Source organism: Pseudopodoces humilis, chromosome 3 (assembly GCF_049639895.1).
Source record: "Pseudopodoces humilis isolate 2021_Gansu_Grassland_sample_001 chromosome 3, ASM4963989v1, whole genome shotgun sequence".
NCBI lineage: Eukaryota > Metazoa > Chordata > Aves > Passeriformes > Paridae > Pseudopodoces > Pseudopodoces humilis.
The window spans coordinates 61,556,719-61,577,761 of NC_142202.1; the positions used below are offsets into that span (position 1 = coordinate 61,556,719).

Genomic DNA, 21,043 nt, shown 5'->3' on the forward strand with positions numbered 1-21,043 from the left:
TTGGAGGTTTTTTGGGAGCATGTTCCCTTAATATATTAGTTTCTAGCCTTGAGCTTTGAAAAGGTAAGCTTCAAAATGATGTTGCATGCATGCTTTGAAGGCTCAGGTAGTACAAGGGAGCTAAAGTAAAGCCATTAGTATTTTAATCTTTTTTAAATTACATGTGGGATTTGACTCAGGGATTTTGAAATTTTGATGTTAGTGGTTCTGCATAACACTATAACCAAGCAAGAGATGTATGTCTTGCTACCTCAGGGCAGACCAAACAGGCTGTCCTTCCTCTGCCAGAATTGACCTTAATATCAAGGCTGTGTTTGTGGGACACAAAGAAGCTTCTGCCTCTTGTGAAGTGGCAGACTTGGGAAATACCTTGAGTTTTTTTTTGTGCTGGGGAATGCATCTTGTTATGAAGAATATTTTCATTTTAAGTTGCACTTCCCTGGTGCTGTAACTGATCATGCCTTCCTTAGATCCCACATCCCCTGTGAGAAAATGAGGCAGGACATGGGGACCAGACTCACCGATGCTGGTGCACTCCATTGTGTGGTTGTTGGCTTCCAGCCCATCAGGGCACTTTTCAAGGCACTTTCCACTGTATAAGTAAAACCCACTTTTACATTTTGTGCAGAAGTTTCTGGTGAAGCAGGTATCACAGTCAGCTTTACATTCTGAAATGCAAACAGTAAACAACAGCGTTGTTGCTCTTTGCCATGAACTGCCATGGGCTCTCTCAAGTATACCAGAATCACACAATTCTAATATCAGACAATCCTCAAAGGAAGCAAATTATGTTAGGTCTTCTTCCTAGCCAGTACACAGGGTGAGACCAGCCACAAGTGATCCTGGCATGGGTGAGAATTTAGAAAGGATGGCCTGATGCTGGACAGCCTCACACTACTAATCTTCCTAGAGACCTATGCAAATGGCAGGCAGAGCACAGCACATGAGAATAACACTGTGCTTCTTCTGCCCTACACTGGCACCACATAGGTACTAATTAACCCCATGGGACACAAGTGCTGGATTGGCTCTACAGCACCTATCTTTAGGAGATAAAAAATATTCATCCAGGAGAAAAAAATATGCCAGAATTTAGAATCTGCTTAGGAGTGGTTTTGATCAACATAACTTTCTTTTTCTTTAATTGGTTCTCTGATGTTCAATCAGACGTTCTGTAGTATTAAATGTATTGTCTAGATGAGTACCCAAATTGGCACTGCTGATATATTTCCTAGTTCTCAGAATTTTTTAAGAGAAATGCATAAAACCTTATGTATGACACAGCTCATGTTTGATATGCAAGGCCACACACTGCTAAAAAGCGAGCAAATACTTTGCAGTGTCAAGTTACTCTGTAAGACTTTACTCTGGGGTCCATTCATTAAATAACTTTTATTAGCAGGTAAAAACTGGGAGAGTTTCTTGGCCATTGGTCTTATTTTTTTATATCACCTGTGGGATTAAAAACAGTGAATTCAACAACAAATAGAGGAGTGGGGAGGACATTGCGATCTTTTCCAGTTCATTTATGGTTCAAAAATCTATAGTGGGGTCAAAATGTTGCCTGAGCAGTAAAGAATAGAGTTGGTTTCTCCATCCCCCACCCAGAGACAACACAAATTGGTAAATTCCCCCAAAATCAGGCTGAAACGTGGCCAGCTGAAGCCTGGCCAGCTTCTACAGGCATTCAGAGGACTGCAGTGAGCATGAGACAGGCTATAAAGAGACCAGGGCAAACCACATTTCCAGAGAATGCCACCTGCCATCTTCTCTCCTTGTTGCAGGAGTCAGGTGGGAAAGGGCAGTGGGTTAAACAGCTCCAGCCACCAAGACTCAGTACTCCTCAGTCCCCTCTCTCTCTTCAGAGCTGCTGGCATTCTCTTGCTTCTGGAGGCCAGCGCCTGGTGCCCAGTGGCACTTCCTCTTCACATGGGGATGTGAGGAGGAGGAGGAGGAGGAGGCCATCACCTGGGTTCTAGGCAGGTCATTCATGCAGAGCCAGGATCCCCAAGCTTTAGGCCATTTTTCGGTCTTTAACTTCTTGCTTCTTGCTTAATATTTACTGCACTACCACAAAGAACTGAACAAATAAGGACACGGCCTTCTCTGTTGACTGACTCCTGAGGAGACACAGCATTCAAGAGAAAACAAACAAATCCATGTGCTTCCCCTTTCCCCAGCACTTACTTGCACACTTATTTATGTCGGGATACCGTGTCCCATAGTATCCGCTTGGACACGAGGAAAGACATACTCCAATCTGTTTCATGCCAATCCTCTCCAGAACAAAAAAGAGCCTGGGCTTACATGACAGGCATCCGTTGTAGTCAGAGCATGTAGCACACCCTCCTTGGCAACCCTGGCTCACGTTAGGATGCACTGAGAAGAAAATAATTAAAAAACAAAACAAAGCGTGAGAGAACAATACATTAAACAAGACCATGAAATAATGGTTCCTCTGAACTTGGAAGGGTGGACCATCCATCTCTCTGACAGCTCTTAAAGATTGCTTCATTTTTTTCTTGTGTCTCTTAAGACCTGGCTTGTCATTTCAGAAATTATTTCATCTGCATAAAAATGAGAAGCTCAGCTAACATCTTTATATCTTGCAGAAATAGACAACAGTAAATGATCTTTGAAATAGATTGCATGGAATAGATTGCATTCTAGAGAACATTAGTTTTTCTTTTCCCTGTTTTCAGGGGCTTTTCTGCCTTGTGTGCACTTTGCTCAGCAGATAAATTCATGTTCACTTGCTTTTCCTAGCTGGATGATTAAAAATCAACCTAGTTGATCAACCATTGATTAAATGCCATTTTATTTGAGTTCTGCTGTGCAGGAATATGCCCTTGTAAGATCTGATGATACTTTCCCTTAAAAAAAAAACACAGGAGAGCCATCCTTCTCACCCTCCTTCTTTCTCTGGAATGTTCTCTCTGGCATGTTTTTAATCTCTAACAATTAAAACCTGATGTTTAGACTTAACTGTGGCATTTACCCTGCTCTAGTCTCAGCATATAGCATAGGTAGGATTATATTTGCCTTTCAATTGAATTGTTCTAATTCTTCAGACAAGGAAAGCAAAATTTATTACACTCCTAACTTCTTTAAGGGCTTGGGAATAGCAGGGAAGAGGATGCTGTTGCAGACTATATTTTCAGTAGCAGACATTAATCTTCTTTGTGATACGCTGACACTGTGTGTCAGAATACACACTGAAGTGTATTACTTCTCAATGGCAGATAATCAAGTTTTGCATCCTACTGTACTTTAGAAGTTGTTACCTACTTTTAATTCATTCTTGCTTGCTTTCTTAAATAAATTGAAACTAAAAAAATAATTAAGCATCAAGTAACTCCAGACCCTGTGTCCCATCTTTTTTTTGGCCGTCTATCATGAAAAAATGGTCATTTTTTTAAAGTGCAAGATTTAATCTCTCAGCCTAACACATCTGGTTAAATTTCATATATAGAAGAAATATAGTCCTCATTTACATTTGTAACTTATATTTTTTAATATTATTGGCTTTCTGATCTGCCTTTTCCTCAGGCCAGTGATAATTTTATAAATATGCACATACCTTAGTGTGATTGCCTATTTTAGTACTTTGATTTTATTTTGATCTTCAGACACTGCTAAATAGCTTGCACACACAATTAACTTGTTTTTTCAGCTCCTTTCTGAGCCCTTGGAGGCAAACCAGGAGTCCATATGAGTCCATGGTGTACATGTTGAGGGCCACCACTGCCTGCTGCTCCAGAGAGGATTGCCTAGCAGGGAAGTTCAGGAGCACCTCTGTACTTTGTTCACTTACACTCTCAGCAGAAAAGACATGTCCCATGAATGGGAAAAACACTTCTCTGTGCTCCAAGGTTTCAGTGACAAGTCCTGTGATCTGAAGAGCCTCAAAGGGAATTCAAGTTCACTCTTCCTCTTTCATTAATAAAATGAGGAATGAGGGTTATTTCTCTCAGTAGGGCTGGACATACACAAGATGTACAAACTTTGGCCTTGCTGTGCACAATTTCCGTAAGAATACAATAACTCAAATTTCTGTGCATACTGAGGCACTCATTTTGTACCACAGCCTAGGTGAAAGTGTGCTTACAATGAGGACACGACACTACTATGAGAATAAATGACGTTCAACATAGTGAGAAATTGCAACCCCAATTCAGTTATCATACTTGCTTTCATTAGACTCTCAAAAAATACTGAGTACTTATTAAATACAACACTTTTTTTCCCTGAAAAGACACCAGAGGTACAGAGCTTATTGATTTTGAAATTAAGAGCCTGGGAATTTTTTTCTTTTTAATGTTAAGTAAATGAAAATGTCCTTGTCTCTCTCTCCTGTCTTGTGGCCCTTGTATGAAGCGACTTTAAAAGGCAGACACAGTAATGTGATCTAAGAAGCTGACATTATTTAAAAATTATCTGTGACTTTCCCTCATTAAGTCTGACAGTTGGATGAAAAAGCAGCTGAAGTACAAAATATTTGTCATCAAAGCTGCTATATAAAATATGGATGCTCACTTTTGACGGGAAACATATTATGTGTGAGCACCTGTGACACATCATTATGAATAGATTCTCTTGACAGAGAAAACATTATGTGCAACTGCTCTGAGGTCAAGATGTGTGTGTGAGCCGAGACAGGCAATACTTTACTATTGAAATATGATAATTCTCTATAGCTAAGATCCATTACATGGCCAATTTCCATCTCCCCTTTAAATACAGAAGTACTCAATATAAAATAAAATGTACTCCTAGCCATTTTCACAATTTCTGCCTCTTTTCATGCATTCCAGATACATCTCATACAAATAACAAATAGCAAAAAAGGAAAGCCTGTAGTTCCAAATGGAGAATGTTATTGCTAGTGTTATAGAGCAGGGAATAGGATAAAATATGCAAGTCAAGCTCCAGTGATTTCATGTCATGTTATAACTAAATATGTGAAGCAAAATAAGCTCCAGTTCTTGGAAATTCTTAAAGAAAAATATCACTGAAAAGTCAGAATTAACGTTCTAAATGAAGCACGGGTTTTTTCTCTTATAATCTATTAAAGAGATGCACTTCTTTGATTGTCTCTGACTATGTCTAGCATTTCTTTGTGCCTTGTATCTGTGTAATAAAATAGTTTCTCATTTGTCTTGCAATAAGGGTAGACCCTTATTCTGGCCCAGGCAAGAATCAAAGCAGGGAGGGACAAGCCACATGCTCCAAAAACTGGCATTTTTTGAAAGCACGGGGCTTTGTCATTGAACCTGGGAGAAAAAAAAAATTGTGGAGCAAAAATATTTGTGCCTAGAGAATGAGATAACATGTTTGAAATTAGATATCTCCAAGCTCCAGCTGAAGATCTCATTCTTGTTACCTCTTCTCCTCTTCCCTCACTGGTTCAAATCCAGATGCTTGCCATATCCTTGCATTGTATGAGCCAATCCTTCCCGTGCTTCAAAGGCTGGGTGGGATTGAAGGGATTCCAGAATCCATCCAGCCTTCTGGGTGCAGAACTAAGCCTTAATCTTCTTCTCTCGTTGCAGCAAACTGTTAGTACCTGTAGATCTCAAGTGCTTCAGCAACTGCAGTCATAACCCCAAGGAAGCAGCCAGAAATTTTACCTCTTTTTTTCCCCCATATCAGACACCGAGCTCAGAGTTTAAGCAAAGTGCCACAAGAAGCTGGAAACATAAACCCCATCTGGTGAAATCCAGTCACAGTACCCCAGGTGTAAGCATTGCTTCAAATTTCCATACTTAGGTCAACAGTAGAAATGGGTAAGTAATGTATATCCACATTAAGAAACGCTTTGAAGTGAAAAAGCAGGTGATAAAGCATTAGGAGGGCACAGACCACTCCTGTTAGCCACAAATTATAGATGTGCTAAGAGGGATGAAGAGAGATTCGGTGCCTTGGCAGAGGGTCGGGCACTGTGGCCTTGCGGTCCACCCTCTTGTATCCAAACACTTTCTGGGCACAGTGAAATCATAGACTCTCAGGGATAGAAAATGCAGCGGTGGGCAAAGCAAATGGTGGGAGCACAGAGACCCACAGACAAGTTCTTTCTCATCTCTTACACAAAGATCAGCCAGAAGCGGTACAGACTACTCATTTGCAGACTCATGACTGGCTACAGGTCCAAAATCTAGCCCTTCTTTTATCTTTTTGTAAAACTTAAATACTGGAGATTTGAGAAGACCCTAAATTAATGTTCAGCTATTCCCTTCTTCTGTCTGTCTTTAAGCCCTTTTTTTTCCCAAAGGCTTCTTTTTATGCAAGCGGTTTGTCCAGATATTAGCAAATGAAATCTCAGAATATTTTCCAAATCCCTACTCTGGAAACAATGAGTCGTGGTCTCTGTTAAAAATAGAGAGTTAAGGATAAGGAGCTGAGTTTGAACCTGAACTTTTGTGGACAAGAAGCTAGATTTTGACTGTGTGCAGCAAATAAATTCTACATCTTTGCAATATCATTTTTCAACCAGTTTTACTTCATGCATAGGTTAAAATTTATGGGATCAGAAAAACATGGAAATAAGAAAATGCAGTAGAAATCTGGCTGGGCATGCATTCTGACAGCTGGGGGAAAGCACAGGGTAGAAGAATATTCTTTGCCCGTTTGCCACAGCTGAGGTGCACTGTCTCATCACTGCTCCCCAACGACAAGATGTCCATTTAGAGGTTTACTCTTGAAATGGATGTGCTAGGCAAAAAAAATCCATCCCCACTGCTGCTCCCAGTTTCTCAGGCTTGCGCATTCTCACAGGAAATATTTTCACAGCAGAGCTGCTCTGGAATTCAGCCTTCCCAGCTGGGCTGCCCCTTGCCGGGAGAGCCAGACCCCACCTCAGCTTTTACCACCACGCAGCACCCGCACGGACATTAGCCCTTGTGGCAGTGGGGATTTGGGATGGGAAATCTCATGGGTTCCCGTGTAATTTGATTGCTCTGTGCGCTCACTCGCGTTCCTTTCTCTTTCCCTTGCCTAGTGAGAAGCAGCTGCCTGTGGTGGTGGCCTGAAAACAATACTTCATGTAAAGCAGAGCTACTCTCAATCATGCAGACCGTCCTTTAGGCAAGCACAAACAGCATTTGGCAGTCAGCTCTTCTAATGAGAAAGTCATTAAGGAATTCAGTTTGCAAACCACAGCGTATTTCCTCAGACTCTTTCTTGGACAGTGCTTCTTTGTGTGGGAATGTGTTAGAGGTGGGACGCACAGTGGTGGGGCAGAAAGGCTGAACTGTCGTGTGGGCAACAGGCAGTGGGAGCAAGGACAAAGCCCAGGAGTGGTAGGACAGCCCTGGGAGAGCCAGTATGCATGGGCTCGATAAATTTGTATTACCAGTGCTAAATGGATTGCCAGCCTGGCCCAAGGTGAAACCTGAGTTCAGTCTTGCAGGCTAAGCTCTGCTGGATCACTTGGCCTTAAATCACCCACAGGGAGGCAAAGGCCTGGATGTGCTGTGATGGGGGAGCCTCTGGGGAAGATAAACCTGTACATGGCAATTACTATGTTGGATTGGTAATAAGTTTTCTGGGATGCAACTGAATCAGTGGTGATAGCTGAGGAATGTGGACTCTGTTCAGCCTCCTCTGGATCTACTGGAATCTGAGGCACCCGCAAAAGAGGCAAAGAGGAAAAATCAGTCTAAAAGTCTGCTGTTAAAGGCTTAATGTCTTCTGCTTCTCTTTGTGATATGACCTTCACAAATATTTTAGGACTTCTTTCTGAGAGGGTGGTAACTCCTCCAGAAATCTGTCTGACTTCTATTTTACTTCAGAGTATTGCTGCCTTGTGATACACAATATGTATCAAAGAGGATTCCCAAGTGTCTTCCTATGTTTTGAAGGAAAAAGATCCTATACAAAACAAAAAAAAAATTCCACAAACATCTGCCTGGCTTGACAATATTTTTCTCTTCAAGAGGCACTTCACAACTGAGGGAAAAGAAACAAAACTATTTTATTCACCAAATGTCAAGACTTCTAAAAAGCAACAGAAACATGAGTATGTGACTGTTCCACGGTCTCAGGGAGTATCCGTAACTGTTTTGTAGTGGTGTCTATGAGCAAGGAGGCCCTTGGCCCAAATGGCCAAGACCTCACTGTGGATTGCCTCATCATTATTAAACACATGTCTGGCAGAGTGATCCTGAAAATTAAGTATACTGGCAGCCAGAACACATTTCCCCTGAATTTGGTTAGAAGGAGCATCAACAGGGTGAAAAATCTCACCAGGGGTGCAGAGTTTTATGCAGTCTCCTAGCATCTTCAGCACAACAGAAATCAGCCACAACAACCACAAATGGCTCTTTGTCATTCCAGAGAGTTTTGCAAATAAACTGAAAAATTCTTTTCATGGAGAGAGAAGGGAAATTGACTTTTTTTTTTGTACATACTATGGAGCGCCACCAATATTCAAGGATCCAGGAAGTTTAACCAGTATAGGAACCAAAGAGGATCCCTGAGAAAATTGCCTTAAACACCCTGGTAGTAATGGTGAAGGTAGGACCAAGTCATGCAATACCTTCTCACATCAAGTTCTAAATCCTATAAGCAAATACAGATATTGCCTTTAGAGTCAGCTGTAGTTGTTTCCAAACACCCAACCTTCAAGACTATACATTATGAATTTTTTCTAAAATGTAAAATCAATTACATAATTTCCATCTTATTGTTTAGATAAAAAAAGCTGTTTTAGAAGGGCAAGTTATTGATCTATTAAAAGCAGTAACCTAATTGTAGTAACCCAGTAATTGTAGTAACCTAATAATTCTATAACCAGCTGTGTTATGACAGTTGTCAGATTCAGCTACTTGCAAATAAAGCGTCTGTGCTCAGATAAAAAAAGAGATGTGACTTTTGGAAAGAGATTATATTTGATGCCCAAATAGACAGTATTTTAAGTCTTTAGTCCTGCAAGTTGCTCTCATGAAGATCCCCATCTGCTTTTATACTGTTCTGGACACAGAACTCTAAAAACAAAGCTGTCAACATCAGTGTGATTCCCTCAACCCTCCAATCTCTTCCTTACAAGAGATGCATGCTTTTACTGAATAAAGAAGCAAAAATGTATAGTGTAGAGGCTCATTCTTTGAAATCTGTGGTCTTTCTGCTTGATGGTAACTTTCCATCTCCCATTTCTGCATTTCTAACAAAGGTGGTGGATGCTTAGGCTATCCTGGTGGCAGCAGAGCCTGTACCCTCCACACCCCATTTACTTCTCCTGTTTTGTTCTCCTAATATACTGGAGACTTTTATTGTTGCGTAGTACACAGATGATCGTGTATTTCCAATCTGTATAAGGATCACTCAGCTCATACTGTCAACATTACACAACTACAGTAGCATTTGCAAGTTTCTCATTTCCCACAGGGTCTTTTGAGACCAGAGTTTTTCGCTCAAAGTTTTGTTTCAGAAACCACAGAAAGAACAGCAGGATGTAACAGATTTTACTTTCCATGCCGGGGACTAAGGAGAAGGGTTTAGACAGCAAAAGCCTGTAATCCCATGTCGAAACTATGATTTTCTACTACCATGTTTACAGCATTAAAAAATTAATAAGCCAGACAGCAAGCCAGCCCACTGCCTTGGCGGTGCTCAGATGTGCCTTTGCTCAATTACTTAATATCCTCTCAATTTAATATATTTTCCTATGTGGAACTGATCACAAGTTTGTACTGAATGAAATTATTTCTTTCTGTGTAACAATTAAATTTATACCATACTGAAGCTAACTGGAAGCCCCAAGTATGTTGCTTGCAGCAGAATTGTTCTGGACTGATGCCTGCAAACATTGAAATGGAACATGTCTCTTTAAATTCAAGACTCGCATCAAGACTTCAAGTCATAGTATAGGTATAAAGGAGTATTACAGTGCTGGAAAATCTCTAAAAATTGTGTTCTGTGGTTTGTAACAAGGAAGAACACTGGTCTTACATTTTCATGCAGGAAAAAGCCAGCTTCTCCAGGTTGGCTGGACCATCCATCTGTCAGTGACACAAAATACTGTCAAAAATTACAAGTTGAAAATAATTATTAAAATACTACGTTTAGCAACTGCTTCTCTGGTGCAGTGCTATGTAGCAACACTCAGCAAATGATGACCCAACAGTTTTCACTTTTCCCTCATGTCACTGGGACTCCTGCTAGTCTAAAAGAGAAAGAAAGCAAAAGTTTCTTACTGCAAAACATGAACAGTATGATGTGAAATCAAATTCAACTCTGGTGGAAAACAGACTAGAGTCGTCATCATCACCAGTCAGCTTGGACTCACTGACAAAAGTCCTGGGCCCCTAAAATCAGTGGTAAAACTCCTCTGAAGAAAACGGGGTGAGGATAATTTGATAATCAACATTAGCATAGTCCATGGTTTGGAGCATAGTTAACTGATTTCTAGTGTGATTGGATGGCCTGTTTAGATTGGGATTAAGTAATAGGATGGGTGAGATTTAAGTAGGCATCCAATTCCTGAGAAACTGACTCAGTTCAACAGCTCTGTGTGTCTGGATTTTCTGGTGAAGTAACTATGAATGGCACGTAGTTAGGGCTTGCTTTATCACCCCTTCTGCATGCTGCCCTCCCTTTGAAGTCTGAACCTTTCCCTCCCAACCAGCTTCACTGCCGCACACACTGACCCACATGAAAGAAATTTAGTGCTCACATCGAGCATCATTCACTTCCCCAAAACCGTAATGCATCTGACATCACTGCAGTGACACACAGCAGGCAGTTTACTGTTGAGCTACAGCTGTGCTACAAAGTACTTGAGCTGAATTATTGGGGTGCTGGTGACGAAATAAAGGCTATCAGCCATTTTGTGCTAAAGCAGACAATTTCTTTGTGGTGGTATACCACCACTTCCCTGAGGATTTGCACATCAATCAGGTCAGCTGATTGGAAGAGAAAATGAATTAAAATTAATTAAAACTTCTGTTTACTTTTTTGTTTTGTTTTGTTTTGTTTTATTTTTTTAATTGAGGCAACATCTGTAATAGTATGTTATCCCAAATCAAATTAACAGTATAACACTGACACATCAAACTTTGTCAAAGTATTTGACAAAATATTTCTATTTTTGAAGAGTGTCAGATTCTAATGGAATTTTATTTCATTAATAATTGTCTGAGTGGCTTTCATTTAAAATAGCAATAAGATATTATATTTCATTTAAAAGCAAAAAGAAATTCTACAGTAAAAAAAATAAACTGAGGCCACCTATTGACAATATTAGGTAAAGAAAAACAAAACCTTATAGCCAAATAATTATACAAAAAAATCAAGAATTAAATATCTAGGGAACTTTGGGTTAGTGTTATGAGTCTTATTAAACATTTTATCATAAGAGCTGCAAAGTCAATGGTTTTGAAGCCATTTTAATGTTTCTGTACAATAGCAAAAATACATGAAAAAAAAGTCTAATTTGTCTTTAAAATTTGTCTCTAGACTAAAGAGAAAAAAACCCCTCACATTTGGAAAGATTAATGGGCAAACTATGAACTCTAAATTTTAAGGATGATTTTTTATTTGTCTAATACATTATTTAATATCACTGATGTACATTGCAAGTGACATCTGACACTTTTTATGCACAATTGAAGAAGCGGTTGTAAAAATACACTTTTGTTGAAGTATTTCACTGGTAATAATGGTAGGAATCACATCATTTAGGCTGGATCAGAGCAGCATTCTGAGGGTGCATGTTAAACCTTTCTTTGCATGTTCAAGTACACATTTGTAAGGCACATCTTCCTAAGCAAGCCCTTACACAAGAAAATTATCCATTTACTATTTCATGGTTTAAGAGAGCTGCTTTTTCAGGTGTTGGATGCCTTAGCCAGATTGCAAAGTATCCTTAGCACTTTGCAACATGGTCTGTTGAAGAACGTTTTTCTAATAAGTCCAGTAATGAGGAAGAGAGGACTGTTTGGTTCTCTTATGCCACACTGTAACTTAATGAGGTTAAGCTGATGCAGAATGAGTGATAGAACCCATTATTGCAAATAGAACTGCCTAATACAAGTTATACCAACAACTACTTTGGCTTCAGTGAAAACTCAACATCCCCTAGATTTCAAGAAAAACTTGAAATCACAGCAGTTATTTTTAAAGCATCCAATATCATGAATATTTAGTAGCTCAGCTGGTGGCTAGTGACTTGCCACCATGTTGGGCTGCCATGAGACAGGGCTCGGATGTGAGATGACTGCAAGAACACCACTCAAATTGTTGGGCTGTTGCAGAAAAATTGTGTTAAAAAATGTCACAAACGGATGCCAAAATGGAATAAGTGAAATAAAGACTGAACTGTGCCCTAAAATGAAAACATCCTCCTTCTGGATTTGCACAAAGCAAGTCAAGCTATTTGTCTCACAGAGGTAGCAAAGTGCTATCCCAAGTACCCAACAAGCATATGCTCCTAGTGACAGCAATCAAAGTTATACATGAAGGGATCCACTCCTGGGGTAGAATGATGGACCCAGTTGTAATCTGTAATCTGTAGACCACCAGAGCTCTGCATAGTGTTAGAAATAAGGAAAAAATATTGTGGTGGTCAGTTCCGCACCTCCAAAACAAAAACATACACAGTTCATCACATAGGAAAAAGAAACCATGTGGAAAAAGGTAAAAGGTATAGTTTGACTTTCAGCATCTAGTTGTCTTTCCCTAAAAGTACCGCTGAGTTATGTGCCTTTGAAGAAAGTTAGGGGTTCTTGGATTTGAGGGGTGATAAGTTGCCTGGTTAAGGTCCCTTTCTAGCACTGTAAAGTACTAGCGTCTACATTTTCAAATCTGGGGCCTCCAGAGAGACAACTAATCTCCTGCTTCTTTCCTATGTATATATCCTCATTTTCAGAATGGCTACAGAAGATGCAGGTGGTCAGAGGTCTGAAAATTAAGCTATTTAGTCAGGAGTCCAGTCAAAGAATTGTTACTTCACTTCTAGAGCCAAACTTCAAAATTTTGGCTCTGTCATCTTTAAGCTTCAATTTTTTCATCTGCAAAAGAGAAACGATACCTATCTCTTAGGATTGTGAGGTGTTTGATTCATGGATATTTACAATATGTCCTCAGCTTTGGCTTCTGACTTCTGGCTTCTTTGCACATGCAAGCCTTCATGAGAGAGTCTGTTCCTGGCACCACATTAAACCTTGCTTTATAGAAGGTTTTCTCATATACATCAGATTGTTATGGGTACAACTATTGAGTCATGGGTGCAAGTGTGGTAACAATTTATTGTAGTTATTCACACAACATTTCCTTGCACAGATTTCAAAGGCAGACTGAGACAAGTTGAGAAGCCAGTTCTTTTAACTTTCTGATTTCTGCTCTGTGACTGAAGAGATTAGATTATTGGAAAACATGCTATTAACACTGGCTTACAGCCAAAGGGTCTGCTATGGATTCTGCAAGGGGTGCTGTACTCACTGTAAATTAAGGAAAAGAGCTGGGTAACTTACTCCAGTGAGGAATGTTCCCTTTGGGAATTGTCCACAGCAAACGAGAGCTGTGGTTGGTGAGCAAAGAGTAACAGGGAGAAGAAAAATAACAAAGAAGGTCAGAAATTTCAGGGAAATAAAAGGCTCTTTTTCTCCTCTACACTGAGCACTAAATTAACAAGCTTTAAAGTTTCTTGATCCCTTTTATGCTACTTTCTGCCTACCCAGACCAAATTGGGAATAAAACCCCATACAATTACCATGTAAGCCCATGATTAAATTCCTCCCCATTTGAAAAAGCACATCAGCATATGGTTACCTACACGCATATGTTACAGACCCCTTGACTTCAATTAGACTTAAATACCTGATTAAAATTAAGGACTCGCTCTTGAATAGAGTCTCTTGTGCTTGGAGCAGACACTTATCTTCCTGAAGTAGGCAAAAGCCTAACTCCTAACACACTAACTTTGGAAATAATGTATTGAACTTTTTAGCCATTAACTAATTCAAAGTTTAAACATTTCTATTTTTTAACTTTTCAATAATTTTGGGTAATCTTGTATTGGCAAAAAAAAAAAAACAAAACAAATTTTTTCAACATAATGACCACATTTTCATGATGTTCCAGAGAGCAAAACCAATATTCTTTTCTCCTTATTTTTAGAAGATTAGAAAAAAAATTCTCTTCTCTAATCCTGTGAATTCAAAAAGACATATGAAAGGATTCTAGCACTACTTAATTCACTTTTTAAAATTAAAGTTCATGCATTTTAAATCATTGCCATTATATTTGGGAGTAAGATTCATGCAGTGCTTAGAGTCAGCAGTCCTGTTCCTTTGTCTCAGTAAGAGACTCAACAAAGATAGTAATTTCAGTGCTTTTTTAATATAAAGTTGTCCCACTTTTAGTTTACTAAATAGTTTTATAAGAGGCTACTAAGTTATATTCTCACAGGAAGGCAAACAGATTGCTTTGATTTCAGTAAGACTCAAACCAGTATCCTGTAAAAGGAGAGACTCAAAGCCTGTTCATTAATCTCTAAAGTATCTTTTTCAGCTTAAATCTGCTGTTTGCCTTATAATACTTTCCATACCAACATCATATGTAACACTCCATATGGATAAAAGCCAGTACCACAAAGGTGTTCTCACAGAAAATTAGAAAGAGGTGTTCAAAGGCAAGCTAAATAGAAAAGGAGGCCAAACGATCAGGGAAAACATTTGCAAATTTTATCACTTGCATGGGGAAAAGAGAATAAGTATAATTAGAGCAAACTATTGTGTTTTCAGCCATCCTTAAAACCCCTGAGAAAATTATATAATCACATAGCAACAACAGCAGTAAGACTCCAAATATATGTACACTTCTGTAGGACTTTTCACTCTGTGGTCCTTAAAGCACTTTATAGCAATCAAATGAGATGCAGCTTCATGATGTAAGTAAATGCTTTAGGGGCCATATTGCCTTGAAGAAGACATGTTTGGAGAAATCACTGCCTGTCTGATGGCTGCTATAACCAGTCTGAGCTCAGACATTTGGGGAACCTCTCAGGTTGAAGTGGTGACTCCGGCCAGCAAATCCGGATTGGTTGCTGTTGGTCTTATTCTGCTTTGTATTGCAAGACAGCCATCCCAAAGCCCATGCCAAAGCAATAGTTCAGGGATTAAGAAGGGACAGTGCATCACCTCACTGCTACATTTTCACTTATGAAGGTCTCTAAGTTTTGTTGCTTCATAATGCTTGAGAGCTGCTGGTGGCAGGCAGGGCACAGCTATAAGGGAAATTGGGATGTCCTCATGTCTTCACTTCCACCAGGAGCACAGTTTCTTGGTCACAACATAGGACAGCACTGTGTTAGTCCCTGCCCCAATTCTCCATTAACAACTTTGTAAGCAAAGAACAAGTACATGAATATTCATCACCAAAAGGCTTTCACTAGCATAGAACAGGGCTGAGCTCAGACATGCTGAGGCCTCAGTCAAGCCTTCTCTTAGAGATAAAAATTCATAGTAATATCTGCAACTAGCTTAGGGGACTGTTTTTTCCAAAACCAGCCTTGTCTGGGCACACTTCACAACAGCAATTCCTTGTCGAGGCAGTAAAAAAAAAAAAAAAAGAGGCAGTCTGTAACAAAGTATTGCCCCTAAAATATCTATGCTGTAATAATATCTACCACTGGAAGTAAAGATGTAACCGATCAATGGTTGGAAATAGGCATCAGCGAGATTCAGCTGCATGAATTAAGATAAAATTCAGAAAGCCTTGGTAGATAAAATCATTGCACTAGTCTCAGGGAGGCAGTATAATCTCAGTCACATGTATGTTTCAAATCAGAGGTGAGACATCTTTTTAAAAGCATCCTGTAGCTTAGCCATAAATTATTGTGCCTGGGAAAGGAATCATTGTGTGTATCAAAGAGTTTATGCTGGGTACCTTCTGATATCCCTTGCCACTGTGCCCCTGTCTAGGGGCACATGCTGGCAAGATAGCCTTTTGTTAGCATATTGCCTTGAGACAATATCAGCAATATCACAGTTTTCTGACTCACAGTGGGTTGTATTATGCTTATCAATCTAATTCTAATGATTAAAAAAAAGAGAATGAAATAATAGTGTGTAAAAGCAAATTAAAGTGTCATATTTCTAATATAAGGTGATGATCCAATGTTTTCCTCATGATTTGAGAACTACTTGTTTCACAGGAGATTTCAGAAATTAAATAAACTATAATTTTCTTGTAACAAATTCCACATTGTTGCCTTATGAAGAAAATTGGAATTTTATGTCTAGTAAGGTTACTATGTAGCATATCTGCTGAATGAGGCATCAGCATACGCAAACAGATGGTAGGAGACCTGTTGATTTTACCTTTATATATTTGTGCAAGGTGCAGAATGGGAGAATATCAAGAAAGTATCCTTTTATTTCACACCATTTTCTCTTGTTGTGTCTTAGCCACTTGTCTAATCCACTAGCTTACTAATGTTCCTCTTTCTTGAAGAGACCATTGAGTTTGCCCCTCTACAGCTTTTCTAGAGCATGAGTATCTCTTCTGCTTGGCCTTCTGAAACTCCTATATATGTACACACGGACATACAGAAGAAGATAAATTGCTTACATGCTACCTTCTTTGCTGCTGTGACACAGAAGCCACAAACTGTGTAAGTCACCATGATCAGAGATGGGAATACCCACCAAGTCAGCACATTCTTGCTCATACCCAAGCTCATACCCAAGCCTCCCTGTTGTCCAGGTTGCTTTTATTGATTTCTCCAGCTAAGATCTAAAGTCACTTACAGGAAATGGTGACTAATTTTGAAAGGTTGGATATGATTATGAAACCGAGTTGAAAGGATGAGCACAGATTGATGTCTAGGATAACCCAGAAACACTATTTCATTTAAAGCAAGGGGACAAGAAATGAGGAGAACTGGTAGTTTCAAAAATTAGATGTGATGTTAAGAGGTCTGCCTTACATAAATTATTTCTGAGTTCCAGACATTTCCACCCTAGGAAAGCATCATAAGTGGCCTGGATAAGCTCCAGGCCTTTTTCTTGCAGGACTTAACCTGTTCAAGGTGGACACTGGAGTCAAACATTGTATCTAATTTTTACCCTTTCTGTATTGGAACTAGCACACTCTACTCACTGATCACTGGCAATAAATAAAGTAATTAAAATTTTAAAAATCTGTATCCCCAACCTCTGTTATGATTGAAAAGTCTGCTATGGTACACACACATGTAGATATGTACCAGTTCACTATGTTCCTAGACCATCACCTATTTTTTAAGCAAAAAAATTGGCTAACATGCAGATGTGTTTATGCATCTTCATCCATCTCAGTTGGATGTAAAAGCAGCAGTTCAGCAGTTCTCAAAATTATGTGCACTGGAAAGAGACTTCTGCAGAATTACTTCTTAAGTATTTCATAGTAAGCTCCAGAACAGTGTTAGTGTTCATGATTTCTCTCCTACTAATAACCTTAGGCACAGAGAGCATTTAAGATACTATGTAAACAGGATAATTTTGTAATACAAGAGTTAAAAAAATCCACCAGAGAAGTGTTTGTCTTTTCCTCTGTAACACATGAGAATTCTTGATATATTTTGAGGTGGAAGGGGAGTTGGTAGTTTGGGTTTTTTTTTTGGGGGGGACAGGGAGGGAGTGGGGAGTAGGTTATATTTTTGTGACAGACCAGAGAAAAGCATAGATATCTTAACAGGGACAGGAACTCTGAGTACTTTTGTGGCTTTATATGGATTATTTAAAATACATTGGTCAGGGTAACACACTGCTCATTGCTGTCTGGAAGATTTGCAAGCATGGTACACACTCTGCAGAATGCTGTCTCTGTGCTGATATTTGTAATGATAACACACTGATGCTCAAATTACACTGTGCTCTGGTTGCTGCCTTCTGTCTTGCCCTTTCTTACAAGCAGCCTAGAGGTAGGACTTTCATATGCTTTTGTAAAGGGTCTATAGCTGCAAACATTAATAAGAGCTATCACTTAGGAGCAGTTACTTACACTTTGTTTAATCTCTAATGGATTCTTCTAAATATTTACAGTAGAACAGTTGTCAGACCAAATGCTGGATGTTACTGGCAACTTCCCAGCAGCCAAAAAGTGAGGAGAAAGGAGACTCGAGGAGACTCGAGGAGAGGAGACAAGAGAAGAGAAGAGAAGAGAAGAGAAGAGAAGAGAAGAGAAGAGAAGAGAAGAGAAGAGAAGAGAAGAGAAGAGAAGAGAAGAGAAGAGAAGAGAAGAGAGAAGAGAAGAGAAGAGAAGAGAAGAGAAGAGAAGAGAAGAGAAGAGAAGAGAAAGAGAAGAGAAGAGAAGAGAAGAGAAGAGAAGAGAAGAGAAGAGAAGAGAAGAGAAGAGAAGAGAAGAGAAGAGAAGAGAAGAGAAGAGAAGAGAAGAGAAGAGAAGAGAAGAGAAGAGAAGATCCTACTTGTTGCATATTTCTGTGAGGTTTTAGTGAGACAGATTCTGCATTGAGTAGCTTGATGGCACTAAGCAAGATTGGTGCCAGAGGATTGTGCACACCCCAGCATCAAGTTGTGCTTTGGTCATGTAAAACTGCCTCTATTCTTGTTTATCTTGGGGAAAATGACTGTTTGACTGCTTGCTTTGCAGACATCGAAGTAAATAAACTGTAAGAAAGGCCAGTGGCTGCTACAAGAGGTGGAGGAAGTCCAAATTGTTTGGGGGTGTCAGCATAGCACCTGCAGTTCTCTTGGACAATCTCTTGGCTGGTAGATCTGGAACCTGCAGTATTTCCCTGTTGTTGTGGCTCCCTGACACAGGTTGATATGGACTTTAAAGTAAATAAAGCCAATTCTATGAGACTGAAAGAAAGCCCTTGGTAGGTCTCATCTCCTCAGCCTCTGAAGCTACCATGGCTCTGATGAGACCAGGGTGTGTGGTGTGAAGCAGGTGTGGAGGAGGAACAAGAGCATGGGCAGCAGCGGGAGCCTGTGGCTGCTGGGAGAGGCTTATGTTCCAGCAGCTGCTGGCTAGCAAATCTCCCACCAGGCTGTCCAGCCATGTCTAACAACTGGGGTCTTGGAGGAGGAGGAGATGGTGGCTGCATCACTGCTTACAGCTGGCAGAAGTGCTGGTATATAGAAGGGGGGCCTGAGACACGAGGCACTTGTGTGTCTCACTATCCCCCACTGTGACACAGCAGGTCTGTACTTACACAAAAAGGCACCAAGGATTGTTGTCTTTCTTTGGAAAAATTTCCATTGACTTTAAAATGAGAGTCTTGCATGAATAAGAATCTATGAATTTCCCCAGATATATAAGTTTTCTGTAGCATTTGCTGTTGTGAAGGCCTGTCCTAATTTTGAGACGTGTGTGTGTGTGTGTCTGTGTGTGTATGTGTGTGTGTGTCTGTTTGAATGCATGTGTGAGAGGGAGAGAACTCTCACTGCCTACAACTGTTCTGCCAAGATAAACTTTGGAGCATTTTATAAATTAACTCTGCTCTATGTGTTTATTTTTCTTTTGGAGATTCTAAAAAGAGACTGTTCAACCCATCTTATTAGGGGCAGTGCATTTTTTAAAGAGAAAAATAAGTTCCGACTCGGCACTGGAAAGTATTTGCTATTTTCAGCGAAAAGTATTCTTTCCTTCTGACCTGGCATATTAGATAAGATTTATATTTCTGACCTGACATTAGGTAGTTAAGATTTATTCTTCTATATTAACTTTACTGAGCTTGCAAGCTATTCATTTACAGCATAGGGAATATATTTATGGCAGAAGCAAAGAAAGTTCGCTACAAAGTAGTAAAATATGTTATTAGGAGTGTCCCGTAGACTGATGAAAATTGCGAGTACCCTTGCAGCTGGCTCCCTTCTGACTCTTTTTTCCTTCTTTGTTATTTCAACTTTAAAACTTGAATTTGAAGTCATTTTCAATGGCAAATAGCTTAAAAGAGTCCAGATGATTCTAATATATCCACATATATGTACATACATTTACGCTGTGATTGAGAGGTGTGGGGAAGGGGATAACAAGTGCCTTGAATTCTCTCCGTGTTCTGCTGGCAATGACCCAGGCATAAGTAACATTGGACCTCACTCTCCTGCCAATATAAATCAGGAGGAACTCCACTGGGGTATAAAGCTGGTGTGAGTGAGCGCTGAATCAGATCTGGAGCTTTTCTCTATCCAAAGGTGTGGACCCAGGCAATCCGTTAATGTCCAATTGACTTAAAGAGGAGAACCGCAGACTATGATGGAAACCTGGAAGCACTTCAAGACTCTATAGGCAGAAGGTTGGAAAGTTAGAGGCCTCCTATTGAAATCAGTGGCAAAACCTCCCATTAACTTCAATAGGAAAAGAATCAGGCCATAGAAATGTCTGGAAGCCAGAGAATTGCATGGCTCAAGAAAAAGGTAATAGGAGCTGATGACTTGCACCAATAAATCACCAATGCAAACCTGGCCATGCTTGGTTTAGACTCAAAATTGCTTTCATCTGATGTTTGTGTGAAACTTTTTCATTGTAAAACCTTAAAGAAGAACTGGCAGCTGAGGGAGCTGTCTGAACATGAGGCGGACGGCTGGACAGGGTGTGGTTCCTCCTCTGCCCCTGCGTCATCGGAGGGAGTCCATCTTAAAGAGAAGCAAGAAGCGCTCTACAGGCCTGCCTGTAGAGACAGCAGTACTTGCACTCTGCTGTGAACCAGAGGATTTCTATTTTTCAGAAACTGTCAGACTAACTCTGTAAATCCACTTAGACTGAATATACTGGGGGAGGGGGATTATGGATCCACAGCAAGCCAAGAGAAGGAGTAGATATTTCCATTTGTGGACATTATTCAATGCCTGTCACAAGAGAGCATAGAGATGTGCAGAACTTTGAGGAATTAAATGTGTTGGAGAAAGGGTTTGACATAGGGAAAGTTGGGACCATCAGGCATTACAAGAGCTGGGAATTGCTTATAGAGTGCAGTGAGCAGAGCTGCACGTTGCAGTTCAGCTGAGGAACTCTGCTGCCCATCCTGTCTGCAACAATGCAGCTGAGGAGGAGGATTCTACTTCTGAGAAAACTTCTATTTGTACATTGTACTGAGTCG

The 21,043-nt window shown here is 39.9% G+C and overlaps 1 protein-coding gene across 1 annotated transcript in view; it reads right to left on the minus strand.

Annotated features, from left to right (window-relative positions):
• The window catches only part of RSPO3 (R-spondin 3), a 58,691-nt gene that overhangs the window by 24,691 nt on the left and 12,957 nt on the right, over positions 1–21,043 (minus strand). Inside the window, exons 2-3 of the mRNA XM_005518339.3 lie at positions 2,188–2,379; positions 522–668 (exon numbers count right to left, since the gene is read on the minus strand). Of these exons, the coding sequence (XP_005518396.1) occupies positions 522–668; positions 2,188–2,379 (339 nt within the window). The remainder of the gene's footprint in view (positions 1–521; positions 669–2,187; positions 2,380–21,043) is intronic.